The sequence below is a fragment of the Cnephaeus nilssonii genome (genome assembly GCF_951640355.1).
Source record: "Cnephaeus nilssonii genome assembly, chromosome: 16".
In the NCBI taxonomy this organism is placed as follows: Eukaryota; Metazoa; Chordata; class Mammalia; order Chiroptera; family Vespertilionidae; genus Cnephaeus; species Cnephaeus nilssonii.
The window spans coordinates 41,727,918-41,755,806 of record NC_137087.1 but is presented as its reverse complement, the minus strand read 5'-3'; the positions used below and the strand labels follow the sequence as shown (position 1 = coordinate 41,755,806).

Below are 27,889 nucleotides of genomic sequence, written 5' to 3'. Positions count from 1 at the left end.
GAGAGGCCCGTCCCGCGCCACAGCCCACTTCCCCTCGCTAGTTCGCGTCATGGCGGCCGCCGCCGATCTGGAGGCGGTGGCGCCCACGGGTGCCCTGTGGGGCCTCGTGCACGACTTCGTCATGGGTCAGCAGGAGGGCCCCGCTGACCAAGTGGCTGCAGGTACGGCAGACGTCGCCTCGCGGCTTCCGCAAGGGGCCGGCCGCAGGGAGCGGCACTGGCGCCGGGCGGGAAGGGAGTGAGGGACAGCGGTGACTTGGAGAGATCGGTCTGGGGCTGGTTGTGAGCATCGCGTACTTTAAGAGCCATAACAGACGGAGAGTCCCTTGCATCTTCCTTAAAGCGTCTTTACGCCCCTCATCTTCGTTTAGTGACCCTGTGCGCCGGCCCGACGTAGGAGAGTCATTGCTACTTTCACCTGCGAGGAAACAGGCCCAGCGAGGGCAAGAGACTCGCAGATCAGGCAGGTGGGGAAACCGGGACCCAGACCCAGAAGCTCCAGGTTAGAATCTGGTGCTCACGCCGCGAAAGCACGTTGTGTCTGGGAGGTTGATGTGAGAAGACGTGTATTCAGCGGCTTCAGCCCCGGGCGCGTGGCATGTTGGGAGTGGCCCGGCGGCCAGAGCCCTGCCTGGCTGTAATTGGAGAGAAGAGAAGCCAGCCTGGGGGAGTCTGAGATGTTCCGCGTATCCTCCTTAAGACTTTCCCTGTGTTTCTTCGTCAAGTTCTTGATTAATTTGTTTCATGACTTTTTTATGTGATGGTGGTTTTTATCCTTTCCCCAGATCTCCAGTTTCCTGCTTTTGACCAGTTCAGGGATCACTTAATTCTGACAGCTTATCTAAGATTTGAATAAAACAAATTCCAGATTTCCTTGGAATTCTGAGACGTCACTTTTTTAGGAAAAAAAAAATCTTAAAAGTTATTGAATGTTAGGCCTTTAGACCTAGTGTTAAGGAACAGACTGCAAAATAATCTCACAAATACAGATGAGTTTTGCCTATATTTGGAAATTTTTCGTGCTTGGGGAAAAGTAAAGGACATATCCTTTACTTGAAAATTGAACATATTAACTTTTAGAATATGTGATAAGTGAATATAGTGAATCTGCAGAAAGTATAATACTTTGGTCCTTAGCAATTCCACTTTTAACTAAATCATTTCATCATTATTGAACACATGTTATTCTCCAAACAGGTGCAAAGCAATCTATAATAATAAAAGCATAATATGCTAATTAGACCGGATGTCCTTCCGGACGACCTTCCAGACGAAGCTGGGGCTGCAAGGGAAGCCTGGGTCCCTGGTGCCTGCCAGCAGCCGGAGGGAAGCCCAGGTCCCAGGTGCCAGAGGGAAGCTGGTGCCAGCAGTCCTACTCATGCACAAATTTCATGCCTCTAGTCCTATATAATAAAAGGCTCATATGCAAATTATCCTAGCTGCAGAACAATTGGTCATATGACTTGCCCTGACCACCAGGGGGCAGTCGCTCAAGGCAAGAGCTGCACCCTGGTGGTCAGTGTGCTCCCACAGGGGGAGCACTGCTTAGCCAGAAGCCCTGAGCTGGGCTCACTAGTGAGCCCAGCGGCAGTGGTGGGAGACTCTCCGGTCTCCACAGCAGCGCTAAGGATGGGGAGCAGGCCTAAGTTGTCAGTCAGCCATCCCCCAAGGGCTCCAGAACTGCGAGAGGCCTGGGACACACACACACACACACACACACACACACAGTGCACGAATTTTGTGCACCAGGCCTCTAGTAAGAATATAAATACAAATTAGACTACATATGTGCAGATCACTACACCATGAAAAAAACTATAAGAAGTCTGCAAGATGGCATGGGAGCATCAAGGAACAAATGCCTGATGCTGCCATTCCACTAAGTTTAACTGCTTACAGCTTTATGAAGCATAGTGTGTTATCACTGCTTACAATGTACAAGTACAGTGCATTACCAATGTCACTTTCCCCAATGTTTTATGAAAATTTTCAAACTTATAGCAAAGTCTAAAGAATTTCATAGACTCCCACCATCTAGATTCTACCATTAACATTTTAATATAACTTGCTGCATCACATATCTATCCACCCATTTAAATTGTGGAGATCAGTATACTTTCCCCAAATACTTTGGTAGGCATATTAACTAGAGTTTGTTTACAGTTTATTTTGGTGTAAAATTTATGTTCAGTGAAATATACAAATTTTAAATGTATGTTTACTGATTTTGAAAAATGCATACACCTACACCCAACCAAGATAAAGAACATTGCTATATCAGTGTTAGTTGTAACTATTCTTTCACATTTATATGTTATGAGCACAATAATTTTGAATTTTTCAAATTCAAAACACATATGAGAAGACATGATTAAGGAATGCCAAGTTCTTATAAATATATTTGTAAAATTTATATACTTTTCTGCCTGAAATAAATAGTATAAACTATTGTCTAGTTGCATTTAACTCAACTCAGCTAAGACTAACACCAGCCCTGTTGTTATTTAACCCTTCTGACTAAGAAAGGAAGTTGGTAGTACCAGGTAAGTAAAGGGTATTAACATAAGGTTTAAAAGGTTTGGTGGGGTTGGATTATTCATAACCTTGGATTCCAGGCAGAGGGGTGTGAGGGACCTATTGTAGGTAATAGCAGTCATTGTAGATCCTTGAGCAAGGGAATCACATAATGAAAGCGAATTTGAGAAGGATTAAATTGATATTCTCAATCTTAGACCACAGCCCTAGTCAGGGTTGTTGAAGGCTGACAGGAGTTTTGAAGTGTCCCTAGAGTCAGATGTACTTTCTAATCCTCCATCCTAAATCAAGCTTTGTTAGTGCTAAAGAGATCAGCATCCATTCAGCCACTCACAGCTGCAGCCTCTCCTACAAGTTGTAAATGCAGAAGGAACATGCCCTTATCAAAAAGGCAGTTTCCACCAACTTTGTTTTTACCTGGGTTCCTGGTGAAAGTAGGTGTCAGATGTAAAGGTGTAAGTATGGAAGAGAAATAATCTGGCTTTCTAAGGGTGAAAGGCTCTCAGCCAGGCATTCAAAGGCTGCCACTACCTGGCCCCAACCTTTACTCTCACCACTTCTCTCCTGGACCTTTAGTTCCAGACAGCCACCTTGATTTGCTGTTCCCTGAGTGCTTTCCTTTCCAGTTCTCTCTTTGCTCTATCTAATCAAAGTTAGACCTAGGATCCAAGGCCAGATTTGAGTGCTCACTGCCTGCCCCCCAAGTGTTTTCCTGATGTCTCCAGCCAGACATCATCTCACACTTCATAATCTTTATGGTACTTATTTTTCAACCACCCATATATTTATTAGACTTGCTTAGTAGCTATTTCTGTACACAATCTCCACATCCTACCCTCCTATTCCTACCACCAGAGTCTCCTGGAGACTAGCATAAGTAGGTGTGCTGTAAAAAACTACATAAGTGAATGAACATAAGAAAAGGAAGAATCTGTGAAATTTGAGGTCTAATTAGTTATAGGGCTTGAAGGAGACAGAGGACTCTTAAGATGACCCCAGATTTTTGAGCCTGAGAATGAACAAAAGAGAAGTGGAGTTGGGCCCAGCTGGCATGGCTCAGTGGTTGAGCATTGACCTATGAACCAGGTCACAGTTTGATTTCTGGTCAGGGTGCATGCCCAGCTTGCAGGCTTGATCCCTAATGGAGAGCTTGCAGGAGGCAGCTGATCAATGATTCTTTCTGATCATTGATGTTTCTAGCTCTCCCTCATCCTTCCTCTCTGAAATCAATAAAAATATATATATTTTTTTAAAAATGGAGTTGGGGACTGTGCTGGTTTCGAACAGTGTGATTTTTGGACATGTTGAATTTACAGATGATGGATATAAATTTTCTTCCTCTTAGTTATTTGGATTTTCCTTCATTTCAGTCTATTATATTGTATTGTCCATAATTTGTGATTCCCTGAGGAGACTGCTATTCCTGAATCCAAAAGATTGTTAGACTATTAAACGACACTAAAATATAGTTCTGAGAAATGTGTGTGGCATCCTCAGCAGAAAGGACATTTGGAGAGCTTGAATAGAACTGAATCCTGATTGGGATATTTCTTGCTCCTACTCCTTCACATACCCCCCCTCCCTGGCTGCTACTCCAAAGTCTCAAGAGGCTGCAACTCCATCAGACAGAGGTCTGATTGTACATTCTATGTCAGTCTCATATAAATACTCCTTTGACAGCACTCAGTGCCCCACAGGAACTGGTGCCCTGCTGAGGAAAATGTGGGTAGTTAGGAGGTGCTAATAGGTCCATTTTTAGAGAGCAAATCTTGGGACACATTGGAAAAACTTAGGCCTACCTATATAGGGAAAGGAACTTTGACTTATTTTTCCTTAATGCCATTGAGGCTACCCTTAGTTAAATTAACTATTTATTAGCTTCTTTCATCCCAGGAGTCCAAGTATGTAATTAACAGTACTTTCAGATATTTTTTATTTGGGAGAATTAATAGTGTTAAGAGAATGACTCAGTTAAAGTTAGTGAGGAATGGTCCATAAACCCAGGAATTTTACTCCTTTCTTATGTTAACCCAGTCTCTGTTTATATCACTACTAGAGGCCCGGTACACGAAATTTGTGCACTGGGGTGGGGATGGGGGTGAGGGTGGGGGTGGGGATCCCCTCAGCCCGGCCTGCACCCTCTCGTAGTCCAGGACCCCTCAGGAGATGTCCACCTGCCAGCTTGTGGCTGGATGGCCTTCTGTTGCTGCACGGCCTGCTACTTGAGCTTCAGCAGCTGCTGCACATGCACAGGCTGGGCCACTATGGTCTGTCCTGCAAACACCATTGAGTGGGTGAGTCAAGCACGGAGGCAGGCTCACCCTGAGTTCCCTGCGCTTCCCTAAGTCACTGAGTTGTTCAGACTGACTGCCTTCTACAGAGAACAGCACCAGGATCAGGCCTAAGCCAGCAATCGGACATCCCTCTCGCAGTCCAGGAGCCCTCGGGGGATGTAGCAGTGCGCCAAGTGGCAGGTGGCCAGGGAGGAACCCAAATCGGGGCTGGGCGTTGTGCTGCTCGTGCTCATCTCAGCCCACAGTGCCTGCTGCCGCTGCTCGGTAGTGCTATTGCAGAGTCGGGAGAGGCTCCTGCCATGGCAGCTGTGCTCACCAGTCATGAGCCCGGCTTCTGGCTGAGCGCACTGACCACCAGGGGGCATTTTCTGCGTTGAGTGTCTGCCCCTTGATGGTCAGTGCATGTCATAGCAATCAGTTGTTCTGCCATTCGGTAGATTTGCATATTAGGCTTTTATTATATAGGATGGTAATACTAAACTTGTTATACTGTGATTTGTTTTGATGTCTTTCTGCCCTAACACACTATGGGCTCTTTATTAAAAGTTCCCTGTCTATATTTCTACTCCAGCCCCTAACACGGTACCTGACTTATAATATGTTTTATGAATAAATGAAAACAAACACAAACAAATCTAAATTGAGGGACCTTCTATGAAATACTTATATAAAATGTCAAGGTCAAGGAAGACAGAATCTTTCCTATTCCAGAGGAGACTAAGGATTCATGATGGCTAATTGCAGTGTGTAACCCTAATTAGGTCCTGGAACAGAAAAATGGCATTAGTGCAAAAATATATACTATTTATGTGCACTGTTCTGCTTTTAGCTCTTGTCCCATTATCAGCAAGTGTGTGTGTGTGTGTGTGTGTGTGTGTGTGTGTGTGTGTCTGTGTCTGATTTCTTCAGACTTCACTTTTTTTCTGAGTTGCTACAGAGAATTCCATTGTATGGATGTACTATAATTTATTTAACTGGTTTCTTATTGATGGCCATTTGTTGTTTGCAGTCATTTGCTATTGTAAATAATTCTGTAATGAATAACCTATATGTGCATTACTTTTCTATTTTTATACTTGAAGCTGCATATTCAAATGTTAAGAGTAATGATTCTCATATAGGGGTGCTCTTGGCAAGTATAGTGGGCCCCACTATGAGTCATTGAACCCTGGGGTGGGTTTTTGTTTTTTCATATTTCTTTCTTTTGTTTCCTCTAGATGTGAAATCTGGAAGCTACACAGTGTTACAAGTGGTGGAAGCCCTTGGGTAAGAAAGAGCCTCTGCTCTAGAATATCCTTCTCTAGCCTGGCCTCAAAAAGTTGTTTGTACAATGCTGCATTCCTGGAACTAATTGGTCCTGACTTTTTCCTGTTGTAGCCCAACCCCCCCACTCACCTCTTATCAGTACCTCAGGCTAAGCCCCTGCTCTCCTAAAAAAAAGTGTCATGCCACCTAAGGCTCCTCAGGAAGTTTTGGGAGCACATGGCCTATGGGCCACACCAGCTCCTGGATCAGCCCACAGGTTTGGGGTGAGGTGGTTGGTTGAAGACCATCAACTATTACTTAATTAGAGCTGGGGTTCCTCCTATGCCTCTTAAGACCTACCTGCCCCCATGGTATTCTAGTCATCCTGGATCTGACTCAGACCTGCCTTGGGCCCTGCTGGCCATTGCTAGGAAGCTGACCTTGCACCAGAACCCACTATATAGGAAAAGGTTTGGGGAAACAGGTGGAAGATCATTGTCCTAATCAGATATTCCAAGCATCAGAGAAAGTATGTGCTTGTAGTCCAATGCCTGCTTTCCTCATATTTCATACTTAGTAGACCATTTAATTGCAAAGGTTGTTAACAGTAATAGCCATTGGGTGGGTGCGGTGGGGATGTTGGGAGTAGGTCACTATTATGCATTTCTTCCACATAAGCAACTATTTGGCCTTTCTATTCAGTCTATTCTGACCTTGTTTCTTTTTCTTCTTTTTAATAACACCGTTAAGAGATGTAATTCACTTAAAACGCTCACCATTTTAAAATGTGTATTTACAGATTTGTGCAACCCTTACCACAGTCAATTTTAGAACATCTTCATTAACCCAGAAAGAAACCCCATTCCCATTAGCAGTCACTCCTCATTCCCTCCTCTTCCCAGTCCCTGGCAACTGCTAATCTATTTTCTATCTCTATGGATTTGTCTATTCCAGACATTTCACATAAATGGAATCATGCCATATGTGGCCTTTTGAGTCTGGTTTCTTTCACATAGCATCGTATTTTCAAAGTTTATCCCTGTTGTAGCATGTATTTATTTCTTGCTGAATAATATTCTGTTGTATGGATATACCACATTTTGTTTAACCATTTATCAGTTGAGGAATATTTGGGTTATTTTCACATTTTGGCTATTCTGAATAATCCTGCTATAAAATAAATGTGCCTTGGTCTATTTTTAAATGCACAGTTTTCTACTTCTGAGCAGTGACAAGTTCCTATCTCCAAAGTTGTTGTGGTTCCCCCCTCCCACCCCCCCAGACCTTGGTGAATGTTCTCACTTTTCTTCTTCAGCAGTAATATATTTCTTCTCCTCCTGTTTTGATTAAAACTGCAGCTGCCAGTCATCTCTTGAGCCCTATGTGCAGCTGCTAAGCTGTGTTTCAGAAGAATGTCACAGTTCAGGGGAGAAAGAGAAAGCCCAATACCCAGTCAATGCCTGGAGATGGGCACTTCTGGTGGCTGAGGTGTAACATGATCCTCTAATGATGCCGGATCAGTCTGGGAATTGGCTCTTTAGGCTCTGGTCTTACTGTTATTTGTAATCCTAAGCACCTCCAGAATACCTTCCTTGCTGGTTTCCATGCCCAGGGGGTGAGTGTAACTACTTGCAAAATATTTATTTCTTTAAAAGTTTGAACTGGGTAATGTCAAGCTTTATATCCTACTTTCTCCCCAGGTCTTCTCTAGAGAATCCAGAACCCCGAACTCGGGAACGAGGAATCCAGCTTTTGTCACAGGTGCTACTCCAGTGTCACTCCTTGCTCCTGGAGAAGGAAGGTACTGGCATCACTAGTAGGAGTATCTCCCTGGAGTGCTGAGCCAAGCAAGGCCTTCCTTGTCTATTCAAGCCATTACAGGGAGGGAGGGAGGGAGGGAGGGATTTGTGAGCTACTAATGGAGATCTTCATTCCTCATTGGTATATGTCACAGAAATGATAAGGATTAAGACAGAAGACAAGGGGGGATGAGGACAAATATGTGATACCTTAATCAATAAAGAAATTAATTTTAAAAAAAAAAAGACAGAAGACAAGACAGTCTTGATTTTAGACAGTATTTTTCAGTGCATCCTCCCCTCTGTAAAGTGGACAAAGTAGTGTCTCATAGATGGAGTGGAAAAGTAATGAAATATCAAAGTGCTTTGAAGTCCTAAGGAAAAAAGCCAACAAATTATTTATCTTCTATAGGCAAACTGCAGCCTGTTTTTATAAATAAAGTTTTATTAGCATGTAGCCATACCCATTTATTTACCTGGTGTTTATGCTGTATTTATGTTCCAGCGGCCAAGTTGAGCAAAGTTGAGTAATTGTGACAGATACTTTGTCCTGCAAGCTTAAAATATTTACAATCTTGGTCCTTTGAGAAAGTTGGCAGCCCCAGTTCTATGGAAAGGTAGTTCTGGGGTTGAGAATGGGTTTGACGGTAGTCCTATGTATGAATGGATAATAAAAGATGTTCACCTGTTTTCCTGACTAATCAAGGCATCCTCAATGGGAGGGCATGAGACATACCTTTTGGTGAAGGAGGAAATTTGTAGTGAAGCCCAAGCAGTAATAGCCCTCAAACTCCGGGAAGGAGCCCTGATGTGCCCTCCTCCAGCCTGTGTGGACTAATGGCTGAATTTCTGGTTTGTGCAGTGGTACACCTCATCCTATTCTATGAGAACCGGCTGAAGGACCATCATCTTGTGATCCCATCTGTCCTCCGGGGGTTGAGGGCACTTGTGAGTTCTCCTTTTTTCCCATTACACATCATGTTTGCAGAAGCCCTTTTCCAGTGAATTCTCTCTTTGCCCTTTGGGGGTGAGACTTTGAGTGCTGAGGAACAGATGCCCAAAGGTGGGACTGAGCTAGTGTCAGCCAGCTTCACTTCAGTTCTTAGTCTGTTTTACCTTGGGGACTGAAATTCAGATCCAACTTGGAAGGTACTACAAAGAACTAATCAACTTGAGAAAAGGGACCACGTTTCTCACTCTTGCTGAATCTGAATGTTGTGATTCCACTGTAGCTAATTAGGCCTGTTTTAGGGTTGTGTCTTAAAGGCTGTGCTAGAACTCCCTCAGTGCTCACTCATCTCTTCTCCCCCAGAGCCTGTGTGTGACCCTGCCCCCAGGGCTGGCTGTCTCTGTGCTTAAAGCCATCTTCCAGGAGGTCCATGTACAGGTGAGTGATAACAGTCACCTTGGTATTCTCTCTCTTCCAGCCCTCCACATAACTAGAATTAGATGGCAAAAAAATAATTGCCTTTGAAGTTCTCAACTCTTTCAGGTCTTTGACCATGTTAACATGCTATTGGGAGGCATGCCATTGTGTCTGGCCTGTGTCCTCTTACATCTAAAAAAAGTAAGGCATACAGCAGACAGTTTGTGGTTATTGGCCCCACTGCTGTAGTGCTGGGCTAACAGCCTTGTCCTTTCTCTACATTTCCTCTTAGGTTCATCTTATACTGGTATAAAGGGCACTGTCCACTTAGAGATTGTAAAGCAGGAAGTAGTTGTGTCAGCTGAGTTATTCTTTGAGCACTTTCTTAACTTATTTCTGGTCTCTCCCACCCCAAGTCCTTGCCACAGGTGGACCGACACACAGTCTACAGTATTATCACCAACTTTATGCGAACCCGGGAAGAAGGTGAGAGGCAGGGCTCTCTAGGAAATCTGAAAAGTGACCACATCCTGTCCTCCGCCCCCCTAATACCAGGACTCATTTTAGCCTGGGGGTTATATAGAAGAGCCAGTACTCTGAGAGAGAATAATAAAGGGAAACTGGGGGTCTACGCACTCCCCAGTAAAGTAAAAGAAGGGTCAAATTGGGGTTGTTTTAAATTCTTACCTCTGTAACAGTTACATATTGTTGCACATCTCTTCTTCACTGAGTAATAGGAAAACAAAAAGGGTCCTCTCTCTGGGAGGCAGGAAAGGGGAGGCAGTGGTAGTAGAGGGAAAACACAAGCCATAAGAAAGCCCACCTTTCTATCCATGGGACAGTAGTGACCTTGTTCTCTCCTCCCCAGAGCTGAAGGGCCTAGGAGCTGACTTCACCTTTGGCTTCATCCAGGTGATGGATGGAGAAAAGGACCCCCGTAACCTTCTGGTGGCCTTCCGCATTGTCCAAGACCTCATCTCCAGGGACTATAGCCTCGGTACAACTTTGTAGCCTTGAATTAGCTGGTGGAGGTTTGTTGCGATGAGTGAAGCTTGTAAGTCAACCTCATTCTTTCTCCATTGCTTTAGGACCCTTTGTGGAAGAGTTGTTTGAAGTGACATCCTGTTATTTCCCTATTGATTTTACCCCTGTAAGTAGTACCTTTCATTCATTCATTGGTTTGTTCATTCATTCATTTAAATCAGGGGTCCTCAAACTTTTTAAACAGGGGGCCAGTTCACTGTCCCTCAGACCGTTGGAGGGCCAGACTATAGTTTAAAAAAAACTATGAACAAATTCCTATGCACACTGCACATATCTTACTTTGAAGTAAAAAAACAAAACTGCAAAAACACCCGCATGTGGCCCGCGGGCCATAGTTTGAGGACTCCTGATTTAAATATTCATTGCTTGGCAGGTGTGGTTCAGTGGTTGAGCATCATCCTATAAACCAGGAGGTCATGGTTCAATTCCCGGACAGGGCAAATGCCCTGTTGTGGGCTTGATCCCAGTAGGGGCATGCAGGAGGCAGCCTATCAATGATTCTCTCTCATCATTGATGTTTCTATCTTTCCCTTCCTCTCTGAAATCAGTTTTAAAATATATATTTTTTTAAGTATTCATTGAGTGCCTGCTATCTGCCAGTCCCAGTTCTAGGCACTGAGGGAAAGAGACAGTCCCTGTCTTTAGGAACATAATTTTAGTTAACTGGAAAATGGAGAAGCATTTGCCATCAGAGGAAGGATTCAATTCAGCAGGCATGTAGGGGGATCCTTAATTTCTTTACTAATGTACTTAGCGCTGAGGGCTACAGGATTGTAAAACATGATTCCAGCCCTTGAAGGTTGAAACATTTAAATAACAATATGAGATTATAGACCAAAATGAGTGGTGTTATAGTTTTTCAGAGAAGACAGAGTTCATTGTGAGCTACAGTAGGCAGTAACAGATAAGATAGTTAGGATTTCAATTGATTTCTGAGGGATGTCTAGGACCGTGGTCGGCAAACTGCGGCTCGCGAGCCACAGGCGGCTCTTTGGCCCCTTGAGTGTGGCTCTTCCACAAAATACCACGGCCTGGGCGAGTCTATTTTGAAGAAGTGGCGTTAGAAGAAGTTTAAGTTTAAAAAATTTGGCTCTCAAAAGAAATTTCAATCGTTGTACTGTTGATATTTGGCTCTGTTGACTAATGAGTTTGCCGACCACTGGTCTAGGATATGATCCTGGAGTCTACGGGGGCATCTCAGCAGTAGAAACAAATTGACAAAACAAAGAAGACACATTTGAGCACAGTATGTATAGGAAGTGTTTGCTCTGACCTTCTTGGACCTTCCTCCCTTTCTGTATCTTCATTTCCCTTCTATTTCCAGATACTCATGGTCTCATCACTGCAAGCATTAGTGGTTTGGGAGAAATGAAAGGTGTTATATCACAAACAAAATCAGAATATTGAATCTCATTGCCTTTAAAGTTACACAGTCATCTTTGCCATAGGGAATTTCTTGCCAGCTTATTCCAGTTGAAATTATGTTGCTTGGGGCCACCTCTCTCCTGAAATTCCTTTCATCTCTTTTGTATAAATATCACTATTTCTAACTCAGAGCATGTATCTTTAAAATTTTGAAAGCTCTTGGTTAGGCTACCTTGGTTTTGCTTTGTTTTATTTTATATTTGTTTTGAGAAGATAACACATTCACATGATTCAAAATCCAAAAGGTGAAAAAAAATCTACCTCTCAAGTTTCTTCTCCATTGTCAACCACTTTTATCAATTATGTCTGTACAGAGCTTGTTCATCCATATATAAGCAAACGTTTTATATCCCCTTTCCCCCCAAAGTGGTAGCACATATATGTGCACTTTTCCTATGTTTTGCCTTTTTCACTTAACAGTATATGTTGGAAACTGTTCTATATCGGTATATGTATTAGTTCGTTTTATTCTTTATGGCTGTGTAATATTCCTTTGCATGGAAATACCCAATTAATTTCACTAGTCTTTTGTGGGATTAAGGTTGGTTGCTAATCTTTTGCTGTTACAAGCAATGCTACAATTTACATACCCTGTACATGTATCATTTCATATATATATGGGTATAACAGTAGGATAAATTCCTAAAAGTGGAATTGTTGGAATATATGCATTTATAATTTGGGGGAAGGGAAGAGTATGTCATTCATTTTTTTTAAAGTTAACACAAATGAGCATGATTCAACATTTAAAGTATAGAGAATTATGCATTGTACCCGTTATAGCCATCATACATTTTCCCATTAGAGATAATCACTGTTCCCAATAGCTTATATATTTTCTCAGAGATATTCTAGGCAAAACAAAGTATATAGATAATGAAAGGAGAATTTCTCTTCTTCGAGAAGACTTTTGTGTGTTCTGCATTGCATCCTATGGGAAGCAGAAAGCTCTTGTCAGTTAAAATAGAGACCTGGCTTTTAGTATCACTGTTTGTGTTAGAAATATTCTTTATGGTCTTATCAGTGCATTTTGGCCATATACCATCATCATAGTGGATCACATCAGTATAAATGATAATTCCTTTGACTTTCACTATACCTGTATGCTCACTTTAGAGCAAGGGTGGCGAAACTTTTTCTGTAAAGGACCAGATAATGTCTATTTTAGGCTTTGCAGGCCATCTGGTTTCTTGTAGCTCAACTCTGCTGTTCTAGTACAGAAACAGCCATAGACATTGGAATGTGGTACAGTGGCTGTATTGCCATAAAACTTAATTTATGGAGTCAATGTTGCGATAACTATGTGTGGTACCAAGTGGGTACTAGAAATATTGAGGGAACACTTGGTAAAGTATATGATTGTCTAACCACTATGCTGTACCTCTAAAACCAATACAAAATAATATTGAAAGTAAACTGTAATTGAAAAATGAGAATTATTTAAACTTCATTTATGGAGATAGGAATATAAATTTCATATAATTTCACGTCACAAATATTATTATTCTTTTGATTTTTTTTCAACCATTTAAAAATGTAAAACTATTCTCAACTTGGTCATACAATCTCAACTAGTATGAGTAGATAGTGAATCTTCCTTCATCATCCTAGGGATTCCTTTATCCTTTCTCTTGGGTCAGATTTCCTATTTCCCGTGTGCGTGTATGCCTCATTTTATGGTTTACTCCCTCATTGTGGTGGTGTGCAACCTTTGTTAGCTTCTTGAGAGAGGATATACAAAAGTGAAATTATTTTAAATTTTGTAAATCTAAAATGTCTTCATGCTTTCCTCCCACTTGTTGATAGTATGGATATAAAATTCAAGAATGGAAATTCTTTCCCTCCAAGATTTTGAAGGCATTTCTGCATTTACCTCTAGGTTTCAGTTCCTTGGAGAAGTCTAAGTTCCTTCTGATTCATAAACCTTTATATTTACTTCTCCCCCTTCTTTCTTTGAAGTTTGATTTTGCCCCCTAAATATTGAAATTTCACAATGATGTGCCTTACTGTGGGTCTGTTTTCATGTATTGTATTGGGAGCTGAGTAGGCCCTGTCAGTCTAGAAATTCGTGTACTTTAGTCCTAGTAAATTTTCTTGCATTTCTTCCCGTCTGCTTTCTCTATTTATTCTTTTTGGAATTCCTATTAATCTTTTGTGAGACTATTGGGTCTCTTACCTTTTCTTTCATATTTTCTATCTCTATTTTTTTGTTACTTTATGAGAGAATTTTGCAATTCCAGAGGTACTTGTTACTGCCAGTTTCTAAGCTTTCCAAGGACTGTATATGGGTGGTTATTCAGCTTTCCCCAAACCTACTGAGGATTCTGTTTTTTGGGCTCTGCTGAGTCATTTTCTTCTTACCCATCTGCTTTTCAGCTTTCACAACTTTGTTGCTAATATCTCTTATCCTGTTCTCTTCAACCTTTAACTTGATATCTTTAAAAACAAAAACAAAAATCCTTTTAACTGTATTTTTCATGGGGTTTCTAAAGAGAGATAAGAAAATCTGGTGCAAGTTTTTTTTCTTTTCTTTTTTTTAAAAATATATTTTATTGATTTTTACAGAGAGGAAGAGAGAGGGATAGAGAGTTAGAAACATCGATGAGAGAGAAACATCGATCAGCTGCCTCCTGCACACCCCCTACTGGGTACGTGCCCGCAACCAAGGTACATGCCCTTGACCAGAATCGAACCTGGGACCCTTGAGTCTGCAGGCCGACGCTCTATCCACTGAGCCAAACCGGTTAGGGCACAAGTTTTCTTTTCTTTTTTTAATCCTTATCCGAGGATATTTTTCCATTGATTTTTAGAAGTCCAATGCGCTATCCATTGCGCAACGGAGCCACCTTCCATTGATTTTTAGAGAGATGGAAGAGAGTGGGAAAGACAGAGAGAAATATCGATGTGAGAGAAACACATCAATTGGTTGCCTCCTGCACAAGCCCTGACCAGGACCCGAGCTGGGGAGGAGCCTGCATCTGAGATACGTGCCCTTGACTGGAATCGAACCTGGGACCCTTTGGTCCGCAGGCCGATACTGAGCCAAACCGGCTAGGGCTATTGTATGTTTTCAATCTGCTGTCTTAATGCAGAAACCATCAGTGATTTTTATATTGCCAGAATTACACCTTTTTGAAAAGGGTAAAAAAAAAAAGTCCACCCAAGGGGGATTTAAAAGTACATTTTTCTTTTTTTCTTTTTAAAAAGTACATATTTTAAAGGGAAAGAGTGTCTACTAACACAGTCATAATATATATATAGAGAGAAGAAAGTAATGCACCAGAGAGTTAATGATACTTATCTTTGAATGATGAGATGACAGATCAGATAGAAACCGTGTGTTCAGATAGGAAATAAATTCCTCAAAGACGAACATTCCCAAGGAACAGGTGAGAGTGAGCATCTCTTCCTGCTGGAGCCTTGTATCATATAGATTGGCTGTAAATATCCCACTCCGTTCTTTGGGTTGTCAGTTTCAAGCCTGTGTTCAAAGAGTTATACAAACCCATGGTCGTTCTCCCTTCTCCAGCCACCTAATGATCCTCATGGTATCCAGAGAGAAGATCTCATCCTGAGTCTCCGAGCTGTGCTGGCTTCCACACCACGATTCGCTGAGGTAGGTCTACCCACAGTAGGGTATGTAGCCTCAGCCCACAGAAGGCTCTGAGGAAAGAACAGTAAAAGCATGGGGGAAAAGAAAGATCCAGTATACATTTTAAGGTATGACATCCTCAGTGTCCTCAGGCTTGTGTGGGAAGTATTTCAGACCTTCGATGTTGAAAACTTTACCATCTCTTCTTTAAAATAGTAATCCAATCCCTATCTAGTGCTATCTTTTAAGGTCCTACAGATTTGTCAACCATTTTTCAGGTAACTGGGGGTCTGGCCTCATCTTGGCAGGAAGGTTAGCTTAAAGTCATAAGAATAGTTCCTGGGTGTAGCACCTGCCCTGGGGACTGGTGGCAGTAGGACATGGTTGGCCTTGGTGTGGCTGCAGACTTCAGTTCTTCCTCTGTCTCTCCCACAGTTCCTGCTGCCTCTGCTGATTGAGAAGGTGGATTCTGAGATTCTGAGTGCCAAGCTGGATTCTCTGCAGACTCTGGTGAATGATTTTCCTTCTAGGGTCCAGCTGCCTTTAGACAAATAAGGGGTGCTAATGGATTATAGATTATTGGAGAGCCAGGGAACAGTTCAGTGGGCCTCAAAAGAGGGATTACCAGGATCTGGGCCTACATGTTGACCTAAAGGCCCCAGCTGCATATTGTCTTGTCCTGTAGTAACTGAGTGGCCACCAAGGAAAGGCTGAACAGGGCTCCCTCTTGATGCTCATTTTTCATCAGTGAGGGTGAGCGCCTATTTTTCTTGCTCTGGGTATTAGTATTATAAAATCCAGCTGAGCCCTAGCTGGTTTGGCTTAGTGCCGTGGTCGGCAAACTGCAGCTCGAGAGCCACATGCGGCTCTTTGGCCCCTTGAGTGTGGCTCTTCCACAAAATACCACGGCCTGGGCAAGTTTATTTTGAAGAAGTGACGTTAGAAGAAGTTTAAGTTTAAAAAATTTGGCTCTCAAAAGAAATTTCAATCGTTGTACTGTTGATATTTGGCTCTGTTGACTAATGAGTTTGCCGACCACTGGCTTAGTGGATAGAGTGTCAGCCTGCAGACTGAAGGGTCCTGGGTTTGATTCTAGTCAAGGGCACATGCCCAAGTTGCGGGCTCAATCCCCAGTAGGGGGCATTCAGGAGCCAGCTGATCAATGATTCTCTGACATCATTGATGTTTCTCTCTCTCTCTCTCCTTCCCTCTCCCCTCCGCTCTGAAATCAATAAAAATATATTTTTAAAATAATAATAATAATAATAATAATAAAATAATAATAATAAAATCCTGCTGAGAGCCAGGCTCCTTCAGATGCCATTGTACTGAGGTACCTGCTTGTCTTAGGAAGTCTGAGATAGGTAGTGTTGGTTAGCCAATACCTGCACTTTCTTGGCAGAATGCTTGCTGTGCTGTGTACGGACAGAAGGAACTGAAGGACTTCCTCCCCAGCCTTTGGGCTTCTATCCGCAGAGAGGTGAGTGTTACTTAGATAAACTCACTACTGTGAACTCCCAGTTGTCAGGCATCAGGGGAAATAATTCACCCTGTGTTTTTCCATCTGTTGCTGTGCCTGGTTATTCAACAAGCAAGCAATGGGGCATACTTCTAGTTGAATGACAAGGGAGAGCGTCCCTATTTGAGGCTCAGCTGCTTGATGGTGGCACTTGATCACCTTTGCAAAGTGTCTGCTTCCTGTCCTTTCGTGGTAAGGAGCATAATCATGTGCCTATGTCACCATGCAGAATAGAGGGAGAAAGGGAGAGACCTAAGATAAGGCATCCCAATGGTGGCTCACAGTTGACATTCTCTTTTTCAAAATGTATATGTGTGATTCCCCATGGTGCTAAGGACTTGGTGAGACTACACCAATTAAGAAGAAACTCATTTAAGGAAATAAATTCCATTGCTATGCCCTAAAGGTTCTTAACCCCCACCCACAAGGAAATAGGCAGAGGGTGGGTGGGGTCTCACTTGGTGCAGGCTCACCTCAGTAGCCATGGGATCCCTCCCTGACAGGTGTTCCAGACGGCAAGTGAGCGGGTGGAGGCCGAGGGCCTAGCGGCCCTCCAATCCCTGACTGCGTGTTTGTCTCGCTCTGTGCTAAGGGCTGATGCTGAGGACCTCCTTGACTTCTTCCTTAGCAACATTCTACAGGGTAACAGGGCCATGGAAGCCAGAAAGGGGAGTGAGCACAACAGAGAGAAATTCCTTAAGGGCCAATGACCTTTCATGTGTAGCCCCACCACATTCAGTGATTCGGGGGGTGGTGGGGGGCGGCTGGAACCCTACTTGGAATTTTTTTTTAATTCAATGGTAACTGCTAGCAAACTGCCCCTTGCCTCAGTCTCCAACTTTGACGTACTGCAGGGGAAGCAGGCAACGTTCAGCCTACTCCCAGGTATGTGATGCGCTGCCTCTCCAGACTGCAGGCACCATCTGTGTGAACCCGACATGAAACTGGTGTGGCCTAGTGCCAAGCTGTTGCAGGCAGCTGCAGGTGCATCTGCCCGGGCCTGTGACTACATCACCAGCAATGTACTGCCTTTGCTGCTGGAACAGTTCCACAAGCACAGTCAGGTAAGGGAGCGCTGTCTTTTCAGGAAATGATGGGACCCCTTGCTAGGAGCCCTTTCTCACAGAGAGAGCTAAGCATGAACTTAGGCCCAGATAGCAGATTTTGCGTTTTGCTTCGATTAGCTACTGCTGGTTCCCTTGTTTACTCTTTTCCTTACACTTACATAAAAGAATAAATTCACCCCACTTCCAAAGTAGCAGGACTGAAATCTTTTAACATACAGGGTGGGGCAAAAGTAGGTTTACAGTTGTTCCTATGGAAAATAATAAATAATAATGTAAGATAAACTGTTCCGCCCTAACCAGTTTGGCTCAGTGGATAGAGCGTCGGCCTGCGGACTGAGGGGTCCCGGGTTCAATTCCGGTCAAGGGCATGTACCTTGGTTATAGGCACATCCCCAGTGGGGGGTGTGCAGGAGGCAGCTGATCAATGTTTTTCTCTCATCGATGTTTCTAACTCTCCCTCTCCCTTCCTCTCTGTAAAAAATCAATATATGTATATTTTAAAAAAAGAATAAACTGTTCCATATATAACTGTAAACGTACTTTTGCCCCACCCTATATTCTTTGGCTCTAATATCCCTTAAAACATTACAGAGCAACCAACGGCGGACAATCCTTGAAATGATCCTGGGTTTCTTGAAGCTGCAGCAGAAATGGAGCTATGAAAACAAGGGTGAGATCACCTTCCAGAGTAGACAGAGTGCCATGGATAAGTAGTCTAGAACAGTGGTCCTGTCATTCTGAGATTGTAGCTTAAAAAAAACACTGAATGGGTGGGACCTGTTTATTTTTTTCCCATTGTACTTCCTGGACACTCAATGGATGAAGCTCTTTAAATCTGCCCCAAATAGTCTTTGTGTCGCTGCTGAGTCAGGGCTTCCCTCTAACGTGGACTGTCTCTCCCTAGGTGAAAGGCCTCTGACTGCCTTCAAGGACCAGCTATGCTCACTGGTATTCACAGCCCTGGCTGACCCCAACACCCAACTTCAGCTTGTTGGCATCCGTACCCTCACTGTCTTGGGTGCCCAGCCAGGTACACTTAAGAGAAAGAAAAGATGGGGTATTGGTCCCTTTCTTGTGATTTTCTGTCTTAAGTGAAAAGAAGTCTTAATTCACTAGTTCTCACTGCAACCCTGGCTGACTTGTGATTTCTAATGGGACTTTGGAAGGGTTGTGGTGGCTGCAGGGGAAGAAAGATGTGGTTTCTGTTCCCTTCTAGCAGATCTCCTGTCTCCTGGGGACTTGGAGCTGGCAGTGGGTCACCTGTATAGACTGAGCTTCCTGGAAGAGGATGCCCAGAGTTGGTGAGAATCTAAAGAGCAAGATAGAGCAAGCTGTTCCGGGGCTCTGCTTCCTGCCTAGGGAGGTGGGCCTTGTGCTTGGCTCTGGCTGCCGAGTGGTTGGAGATAGGGAACTGTTCTCTTTTCTTGGGCTTTCAGAAGCCCTGGCCAGTGTCGCTCAGTGGTTGGAGCATCAGCCTGCACACTGAAGGGTCGTGGGTTTGATTCCTAGTCAAGGGCACGTACCTGGTTTGCAGGTTCGATCCCCAGCCCAGTCAGGGTGCATTCAGGAGGCAACCAGTCAATGTGTCTCTCTCACATTGATGTTTCTTCCCGCCCCCTGCCCCCCACCTCTCTTCCACTCTCTCTTTTAAAAAAAAATCAATGGAAAAATATAAAATGAAAATTAATGAAAAGAAGAAGCCCTGTTCAACTAGGTACTTGAGTCTTGCTCTTTAGCAAGGTGGCCTCAGGAGACCATACTCCCGAATCTGCCTAATGGCAGGTCTAGGCAAGAGAATGGTGGACCAAGTCTCAACTAATGCACATCTGCCCTGTGTCCCCAGCAGGGTGGCAGCACTGGAAGCATCAGGCGCCCTGGCCACTCTTTACCCTGTGGCCTTCAGCAGCCACCTAGTGCCCAAGCTTGCTGAGGAGCTGTGCATGGGTATGTGTCCCTGAGCTTCTGTGGCCCACCCCTTCCCAGGGAGGCTGGAGGGCCTTCATGCTTGCCATCACACAGGGAAACCTTGTCTCCTGGGTTGCTTTCAGGGGAGTCGGATTTGGCTAGAGAGGATGGGTCCACCAACTGCTCCCGGCATCTGCGCTGTCTGCAAGCCTTGTCAGCTGTATCAACACATCCCAGCATTGTCAAGGAGACCCTGCCTCTGCTGCTGCAGCATCTCTGCCAGATGAACAAAGGTAAGTACCAGGAATGATCTTTAAGGAGCCAGGCTGAATGGGGAGCTGTAGTCAAGTTTGGAGTTGATGCCTCTAAGGCAGTAGATGGGAACTTTTAAAATAAAATGTTGATGCCTAGGCCTCACGCAGTCCAACTAAATCAATCTGTGAGGAAGGATGGGACTTGGGCACCAGTAATTATTAAGAGTGCCCAGCCCTAGCTGGTTTGGCTCAGTGGATAGAGCTTCAGCCCTTTGACCAAAGGGTCGCAGGTTTGATCCTGGTCAAGGGCACGTTCCTTGGTTGCAGGCTCCATCTCTGGCCCTGGTCAGGGCAAGTGCGGGAGGCAACCAATTGATGTATCTCATATCGATGTTTCTCTCTCTCTGTCTTTCCCCCACCCTTCCACTCTCTCTTAAAATCAGTGGGAAAATATCCTTGGGTGAGGATTAACAACAACAACAGAGTGCCCAAGTGATTTTAATTTGGAGCCAGCATTGGAAAGTACCACTCTAAGGCCATGCTACAGCAGCATGGGCATCATCTGGGAGCTTGTTAGATGTGCAGAATCTCAGGCCCCACTGATCTGAATTTGCTTTTTTTTTTTAATCCTCACCCAAGGATACACTCTTACTGATTTTTTAGAGAGAGGGAGAGAGAGAAACATCAATTGGTTGCTGCCTGCACACATCCCGACGAGGGATCAAACCTGCAACCCAGGTATGTGACCTGACTAGTAATCGAACCCATGACCCTTCAGTGCATGGGATGACCCTCCAACCAAGTGAGCCACACTGGCCAGGACCAGAATCTGCATTTTAACAGGATCCCTGGGTGATTCTTACTCTAGTTTGAGAGTACTATAGGCACTAGTAACAGTGGCAATTGGTACTACAAACCTATACATGATCACCATGGGTCCTCACTAATTCCTAAGCTCCCTACTTTGCACTGCCCAGCCCTTGTGGTAGATCCAGTCAACAGTGGATGATCTGCTACACAGTAGAAAAAACATGACTCAGAGTGTGGCCTGGGTTAGATTCCTGACTTTGCACTTACTGTGACCCTGGAAAAACCACTGGGAGTTTCATTGAGCTGCCACATCCTTCTCTATAAAATGGGGGAAATGATCCTTCTAGAATGATGAAAAATTTGAGGAAATGTGTGTGAATGCTTTTGCTGCAGAGCCTGGCAGGTCTCAGCTCTGAAATCTGAATAGATGAAAATGAACATCCAATAAAAGAATAAAATGACTTGGCTCTTTAATAAGACACTTGATCACTCACCTTTGATTGTTCTTTCCATCTGCTCTATCTGAAATGCTTACAAGTGCTTTTAGGGAAACCTAACAGAGAATCCTTTCTCCCTGCACAGGGAATGTGGTTGCAGAACCGAGTGAAGTGATTGCTGTCTGTCAGAGCCTCCAGCGGGTGGCAGAAAAATGCCAGCTGGACCCCGAAAGCTGCTGGTATTTCCATCAGACAGCTATACCTTGCCTGCTTGCCTTGGCTGTGCAGGCTTCCATGCCAGGTAACTTTCTCCACCTCACCTCCTACCTTTCCTCTAGACCTCCACCTTCCACTAGTGAACAGCACTGCCACCCTCGGGTTTTTGCTGGTACTGCATTTTATACCAGCAGAGGCTTATTTTAAGATTTCGCTTAAGCAAAGGGTGCTAACTTAGCCAATGCCAGGAACTAAAATCCATTCATGTTAGCAATGTCCAAAAGGATGCACACCTTTTACCTGTTTAATTGCTATGTAATTAGTTTAGTTAGAATTCTGCTCTGGAGTTAAGTAAACCTGGTTGGGTTTCAGCTTCAATTCTACCACTAACTTAGGTGAAGATATTTAGCCTTTCTAAGCCTCTGTTTCCTCACTTATTAGGAGGAGATAAAGAGAAATATCTAGCCCTAGCTTGTTTAGCTTAGTGGATAGAGTGTCGGCCTTCGGACCAAAGGGTCCTGGTTTGATTCCAGTCAAGGGCATGTACCTCAGTTGCAGGCTCCCTGGCCCGGGCCCTGGTCAGGGGGAATGCAGGAAGTAAGCAATCATTGTGCTTCTCTCACATCAATATTTCTCTCTGTCTTTTCCTCTCTTTTTCACTCTCTCTAAAAATCAATGTAAAAATATCCTCGGGTGAGGATTAAAAAAAAAAATAGAAATATCTATATCACAGGGCAGTTGCTAAGGATTAAATAAGATCATGCTTGGTAGCTCACAACATAGTAATGTATGTAGGTATCATAGCTCTGATATATGGTAGCTGCTATAACAATGAAGACCCATGAAGATAAATCCATGTTATCTTTTAAGTTTTTGAAAAGGCTAACATAACTTTCTGATGTTAAGAATGTTCATATTAGCAGGCCTTATGTTCCATTGTTGCCCAATCTAAGGACTGTGTACAAAGTTCTCAAGAGCTTCTGTGCCCACATTAGACTACTCCTGCTCTGGTGCTTGCTAGCTCTCTGGTTTACAGCACTACTACAGAACAGGTTAGAAACCACTGCTGCTGTGACTAGAGTCCAGCCTGTCACGGTGACAGGACCTAATTATCTAAACTATAGTCATGGCGCTTGGCTGGCGTGGCTCAGTGGTTGAGCTTGGACCTATGAACCAGGAGGTCACTATTTGATTCCCTGTCAGGGCACACACTGGGTTGTGGGCTTGATCCCCAGTGTGGGGCGTGCAGGAGGCAGCCGCTCAGTGACTCTCTCTCTCATCATTGATGGTTCTATTTCTCTCTCCCTCTCCCTTTCCCTCTGAAATCAATAAAAATATTTTTAAAAATAAAATAAACCAGCCCTGACCTGTTTGGCTTAGTGGATAGAGCGTCGGCCTGCGGACTCAGGGGTCCCGGGTTCGATTCCGGTCAAGGGCATGTACCTTGGTTGCAGGCACATCCCTGGTGGGGGGTGTGCAGGAGGCAGCTGATCAATGTTTCTGGCTCTCTATCCCTCTCCCTTCCTCTCTGTGAAAAATCAATAAAATATATTTTAAAAATAATAATAATAATAAAAATAATAAATAAAATAAACCATAGTCATGACGGCACTGTGTGTGTGCGTTGTTTTGTGTGTTGTTGTTTTGATTTTACAGAGAAGGAGCACTCAATTATGAGAAAAGTGCTGTTGGAGGATGAAGTGTTGGCCGCCATGGTGTCTGTCATTGGCACTGCCACCACCCACTTAAGCCCTGAGTGAGTATAATCATGGATGTGGCTTGATCCCCAGGAAAAGGATAGCAATCTTGGGGAGCAGCAGCAGGTAGCTGCCTTCTGAGCTGTCCTTTTACCCAATATCAAGTGTGGAGGCAGCTGTTTGTCTTGTAAGTTTTGCTGGCAAAGTAAGGAAGGGGCTTTTGGCACCATGGACCATGGGAGCGGGTGAACCATGGACTGATGGTTCTTGGCTGCAGATGTGCATAAGAATCACCTGTGGAGCATTTTTGAAATATACATTGCGTTCTCTCACTAGATTGTGAGCTCCAGAACATGGATTAGATCTGTCTGGCTTGCTGCTCTATCACCAGGGCCTAGAATGGGAACTGTTCCTGGCATATATGTGCTGAATTAATAATTGTTGAATATGTGAATGATCATGCTCAGACCCACTGACTCGGTGACTAATGGGAACCCCAGGGCTACTATACAACCCTAGCTCCTTGGTGATACCTAGTGCTCTACCCCTAGCTTAGCTGCCCAGAGTGTCGCCTGCATTGTGCCCCTCTTCTTGGATGGCAACATCTCCTTTCTGCCTGAAAACAGCTTCCCTTGCAGATTCCAGCCATTCCAGGTGAGGGTCTGATGGATCAGATGGGGTAGAATCCTGAGATTTCTGTCCTTGAAATTTCTAGGGCTAATCTGGGATGGCTATTGGAACAGATAAGTCTATTGCTGGTATGACAGGCTTGATAACGCTCTTCTTCCTTTATAGGACGGCTCCTCGGGACAGAGGAGGCTGGTTGCACTGCTTATGGCCTTTGTCTGCTCCCTGCCTCGAAATGTAAGTGAACACATTTGGGGAGTTACCCAGTTTAACCCTGACTAGGAGCGGTGGATCCCAAGTGACTTCTGGGCTAAACTTTGTCGCAGACTAAGCTGATCTACTTCCCCACTGAAAAATGTAGTTCTCATCCATCCTGGCCCCTGCTGCCACTTTTTACTGCTCATCTCTTTGAGTTCAAGTGTTCTCTGGGTCCATTACATGACCAGGTTTTCTGTAGGTGGAAATCCCTCAGCTGAACCAACTCATGCGGGAGCTTTTAGAGCTGAGCTGCTGCCACGGTTGCCCCTTCTCCTCCACTGCCGCTGCCAAGTGCTTTGCAGGACTCCTCAACAAGCACCCTGCAGGTACTGGAAGCCTTCCTGATGAGATCTTCAAGTTCAGTCCTCATTCTTTTTTAAAAAGGAGCTTGCTAATAATACATATAATAGGGGATCCCAGGGGACAGTCCTTGGGACAAGTTGAGAGCGAGTTGGACAAAGCATTACAGGACAGAGATGAGGGGGTCAGGCAGAGTGCTGTGTCTAATCTGTCATCCTGCTCCCTACAGGGAGCTGTCAGGGATCATTCTTTATTAGAAGCAGACAACTCTTTTCAAGTGCCAGCACCCTGCGCTTTAAGGATAGCAGGCTCTCGGGCTGGTGTTCCAGAGCTGAGGGGGCAAAGCACACAGCCGAGTGTTATTGTTCTCTTCTTGTGGCTTCTCAGGGAGCTCTGCACTGAAATGATTTACATCCTTCATTGTTAAAGAAAAAATATGTAGCCTTTGCGTCAGCATTTCCTCTCTCCTTTTTAGGACAACAGCTGGATGAATTCCTACAGCTGGCTGTGGACAAAGTGGAAGCTGGGCTGGGTTCTGGGGCCCACCGCAGTCAGGCCTTCACACTGCTTCTCTGGGTAAGGAGTTGGAATGGATTCTCATTAAACAGACAATTATGTCTGGTTAAAAAAATTTCTCCATTTGACCTGGAAGCATAGCATGCTTCTCAGGGTTCTGGGGCTTGTGTCATGCCCTGACCATTTTCTTCTCTGATTACAGGTAACAAAGGCCCTAGTGCTCAGATATCATCCTCTCAGTTCCTGCCTTACAGATCGGGTAAGTCCATTCTGGAGACAAGGGAATGTAGGACCTAAACAGGAACTTCTGTTGATCCTATTCTTCCCAGAAATGACTGTCATCCTCCTCCCGGTATTTAGGAGTCTTCTCCCAATATACCTCAAAGGCGCTCTTTTTTTCCAGCTCATGGGCCTCCTGAGTGATTCAGAACTAGGCCCAAAAGCAGCTGATGGCTTCTCTCTGCTCATGTCTGACTGCACTGATGTACTGACACGCGCTGGCCATGCTGATGTGCGGATCATGTTCCGCCAGCGCTTCTTCACAGATAACGTGCCTGCTTTGGTCCAGGGCTTCCATGCTGCTCCCCAAGGTAAGGAGAGTCTAAAAGGCAGGCCCCAAATTTATAAGCCTCTCCTTGGCTCAGGCCTCATTCTGGAAGATAATTTAGGACCTCAGTGCTGCTTCAGTGTGGTGTACCTAAAGGGCTAACCTTCCAGATTCTTATCCCATTCTTTTCCGTTGGTGGATAGATCTTGCTTATGCTGAGATTGAGGGGCTTTTTAAAAAAAAAAAAAAAAAATCTATGTAGACTAATGTCCCAGCTTCATCAGATTGGAGTTGAATTCTTAAGCTGTATGTCTGAGCTGTTTCTCCCCTAAGCTTCTCTGTTTTTTATAGATGTGAAGCCAAATTACCTGAAAGGTCTGTCTCATGTACTTAACCGGCTGCCTAAGCCTGTGCTCTTGCCAGAGCTGCCCACGGTAAGCCTTGCAGTCCAGAGCCTCTAAGCAAGGGACCAAGCCATTGTCCCCCAGCTGAGGTAGAGAGGGGAGGTGAAGCAGGCTCATCACGTATGTGGTCATCCCCACCTTTCCTGTGGCCCCCTAGCTGCTTTCCTTACTGCTGGAGGCCCTGTCCTGCCCCGACTGTGTGGTACAGCTCTCCACCCTCAGCTGCCTTCAGCCTCTTCTACTAGAAGCACCCCAAGTCATGAGTCTTCACGTTGACACCCTCGTTACCAAGTTCCTGAACCTCAGCTCCAGCCCTTCCATGGTACGTTGAGCCCCAGCAACTCTCTGGCTTCTACAGCCGTCCTTGGGTCTCCTCTCACCTCCCTATGGTTGTGTTCCAGGCTGTCCGGATTGCTGCACTGCAGTGTATGCACGCACTCACTCGCCTGCCCGCCCCTGTGGTGAGTACCTCAGGTGTCCCTCTCTGGCTTGGAAAATTCTAAGAGCCAGAGAAGTACCTTTTTGCCTTAATCAAGCATGACTGGCCACCCTGCTGTGTGATGAACTGCAAGGTACAGATAGGCAAGGATTTGTCTGAATACCCTACCACAGAATGGTCATCCTGTCACCTAGCATCCTCTGGAATCACTAAAGAATAGGACTCAATTTAAAAATGGAACTCCCATTCGACCCAGTAATCTCACTTCTGGGAAATATCCCAAGAAACCAGAAACACCAATCAGAAAGAACATATGCACCCCTATGGTCATAGCAGCACAATTCACCATAGCTAAGATTTGGAAACAGCCTAAGTGCCCATCAGCAGATGAGTAGAATAAAAATCAGTGGTACATCTACACAATGGAATACTACGCTGCTATAAAAAAGAAGGAACTTTTACCATTTGTAACAGCATGGATGGACCTGGAGAGCATTATGCTAAGCGAAATAAGCCAGTTGGAGAAAGATAAATATCACATGATCTCACTCATATGTGGGATATAATGAACAACATATACTGATGAACAAAAATAGATCCAGAGACAAAGAAACACTGAACTGACTGTCCAACCTCATAGAGAAAGGGGGTGGGGGGAGGCGGGAGGCGGTAAGAGATCAACCAAAGGACTTGTATGCAATAACCAATGGACACGGACACTGGGGTGGTAGGGGCTTGTCCTGGGGGACGCGAGTGGGGAAGGGGGCGGTCCATCGGGGAAAATGGAGACACATTAAATTCCCATGATATTCTGATGATGCTTTTACATAGTGACTATTAATAAACAACATAGTTCTAAAAAAAAAAAAAGATAGGACTCAAGAGTAGTTGTAGGGTCGGAGAAGCAGCTCTTTTGGTTGCCGTGGCTGAACAGGCTGAGATTAACTCTTATTCCGCAGCTGCTGCCATACAAACCACAGGTGATCCGGGCCTTAGCCAAACCTCTGGATGACAAGAAGAGACTGGTGCGCAAGGAAGCAGTGTCAGCCAGGGGAGAATGGTGAGTTCCTAGGTCGTGGGGAGAGATGGGATTGAAACGAGCCTCACCACTAATGCTGCCAAATTCTTTCTGCTACAGGTTTCTGTTGGGAAGCCCCGGCAGCTGAGCCCTGAGTCCTGGCCTAGACTGTTCTGACAATCTAACCTGGAATTACTAACTATTGAGCCATCTTGCCAAGGCAGGGAGACCACTGGCCTCTGATTGCCTTTCCCACAAACACAGCATAAATGCTGGGCCTCTGCTGCACAGCTGTACAAGAAACAGTCCTGGTTCCTAATGGATTTGTGGAGTAACTGAGTGTGAGACTACTTGTGTTTGAAGAAAGATCTTAAGACTCTTTCATATTTGTATGTCAGAAAAAGATATGCTGCTGAGGAGTGAATGCAGATAGATGAGTGTGGCCCTGAGGACCAGGGGTGGTGCATGTGTGTATATCTGCTGAAGAATAAAGATTTCTTTTTATAATGGGACTGTCAGATATTCTCTCCCCTGACCTCCACTTATGCCTCACTAGCACATAATCAGCAGTGTCAC

The 27,889-nt window shown here is 44.5% G+C and overlaps 1 protein-coding gene across 4 annotated transcripts; it reads left to right on the top strand.

Moving 5' to 3' along the window:
* Positions 1–19: 19 nt before the first annotated feature.
* MMS19 (MMS19 homolog, cytosolic iron-sulfur assembly component) lies at positions 20–27,820 on the top strand. 4 transcript variants are annotated; one of them, XM_079793340.1, is made up of 31 exons: positions 20–161; positions 6,046–6,094; positions 7,774–7,874; positions 8,735–8,820; positions 9,185–9,259; positions 9,655–9,724; positions 10,107–10,235; positions 10,327–10,388; positions 15,237–15,323; positions 15,735–15,809; positions 16,702–16,779; positions 17,322–17,460; positions 17,728–17,882; positions 18,477–18,555; positions 18,790–18,915; positions 19,105–19,186; positions 19,732–19,829; positions 19,934–20,083; positions 21,437–21,592; positions 23,164–23,263; positions 23,756–23,858; positions 24,000–24,068; positions 24,289–24,415; positions 24,865–24,965; positions 25,108–25,164; positions 25,309–25,495; positions 25,804–25,886; positions 26,014–26,178; positions 26,258–26,317; positions 27,255–27,355; positions 27,434–27,820. In XM_079793340.1, the coding sequence occupies exons 1-31, from the start codon at positions 50–52 to the stop codon at positions 27,459–27,461; spliced, it is 3,090 nt and encodes a 1,029-aa protein (XP_079649466.1). In that variant the 5' UTR covers positions 20–49; the 3' UTR covers positions 27,462–27,820. The 4 variants fall into 4 exon arrangements, with proteins under 4 accessions (XP_079649466.1, XP_079649464.1, XP_079649465.1 ...); XM_079793338.1 differs by having other exon boundaries at positions 19,729–19,829; XM_079793339.1 differs by having other exon boundaries at positions 19,102–19,186.
* The last annotated feature ends 69 nt before the right edge of the window (positions 27,821–27,889 follow it).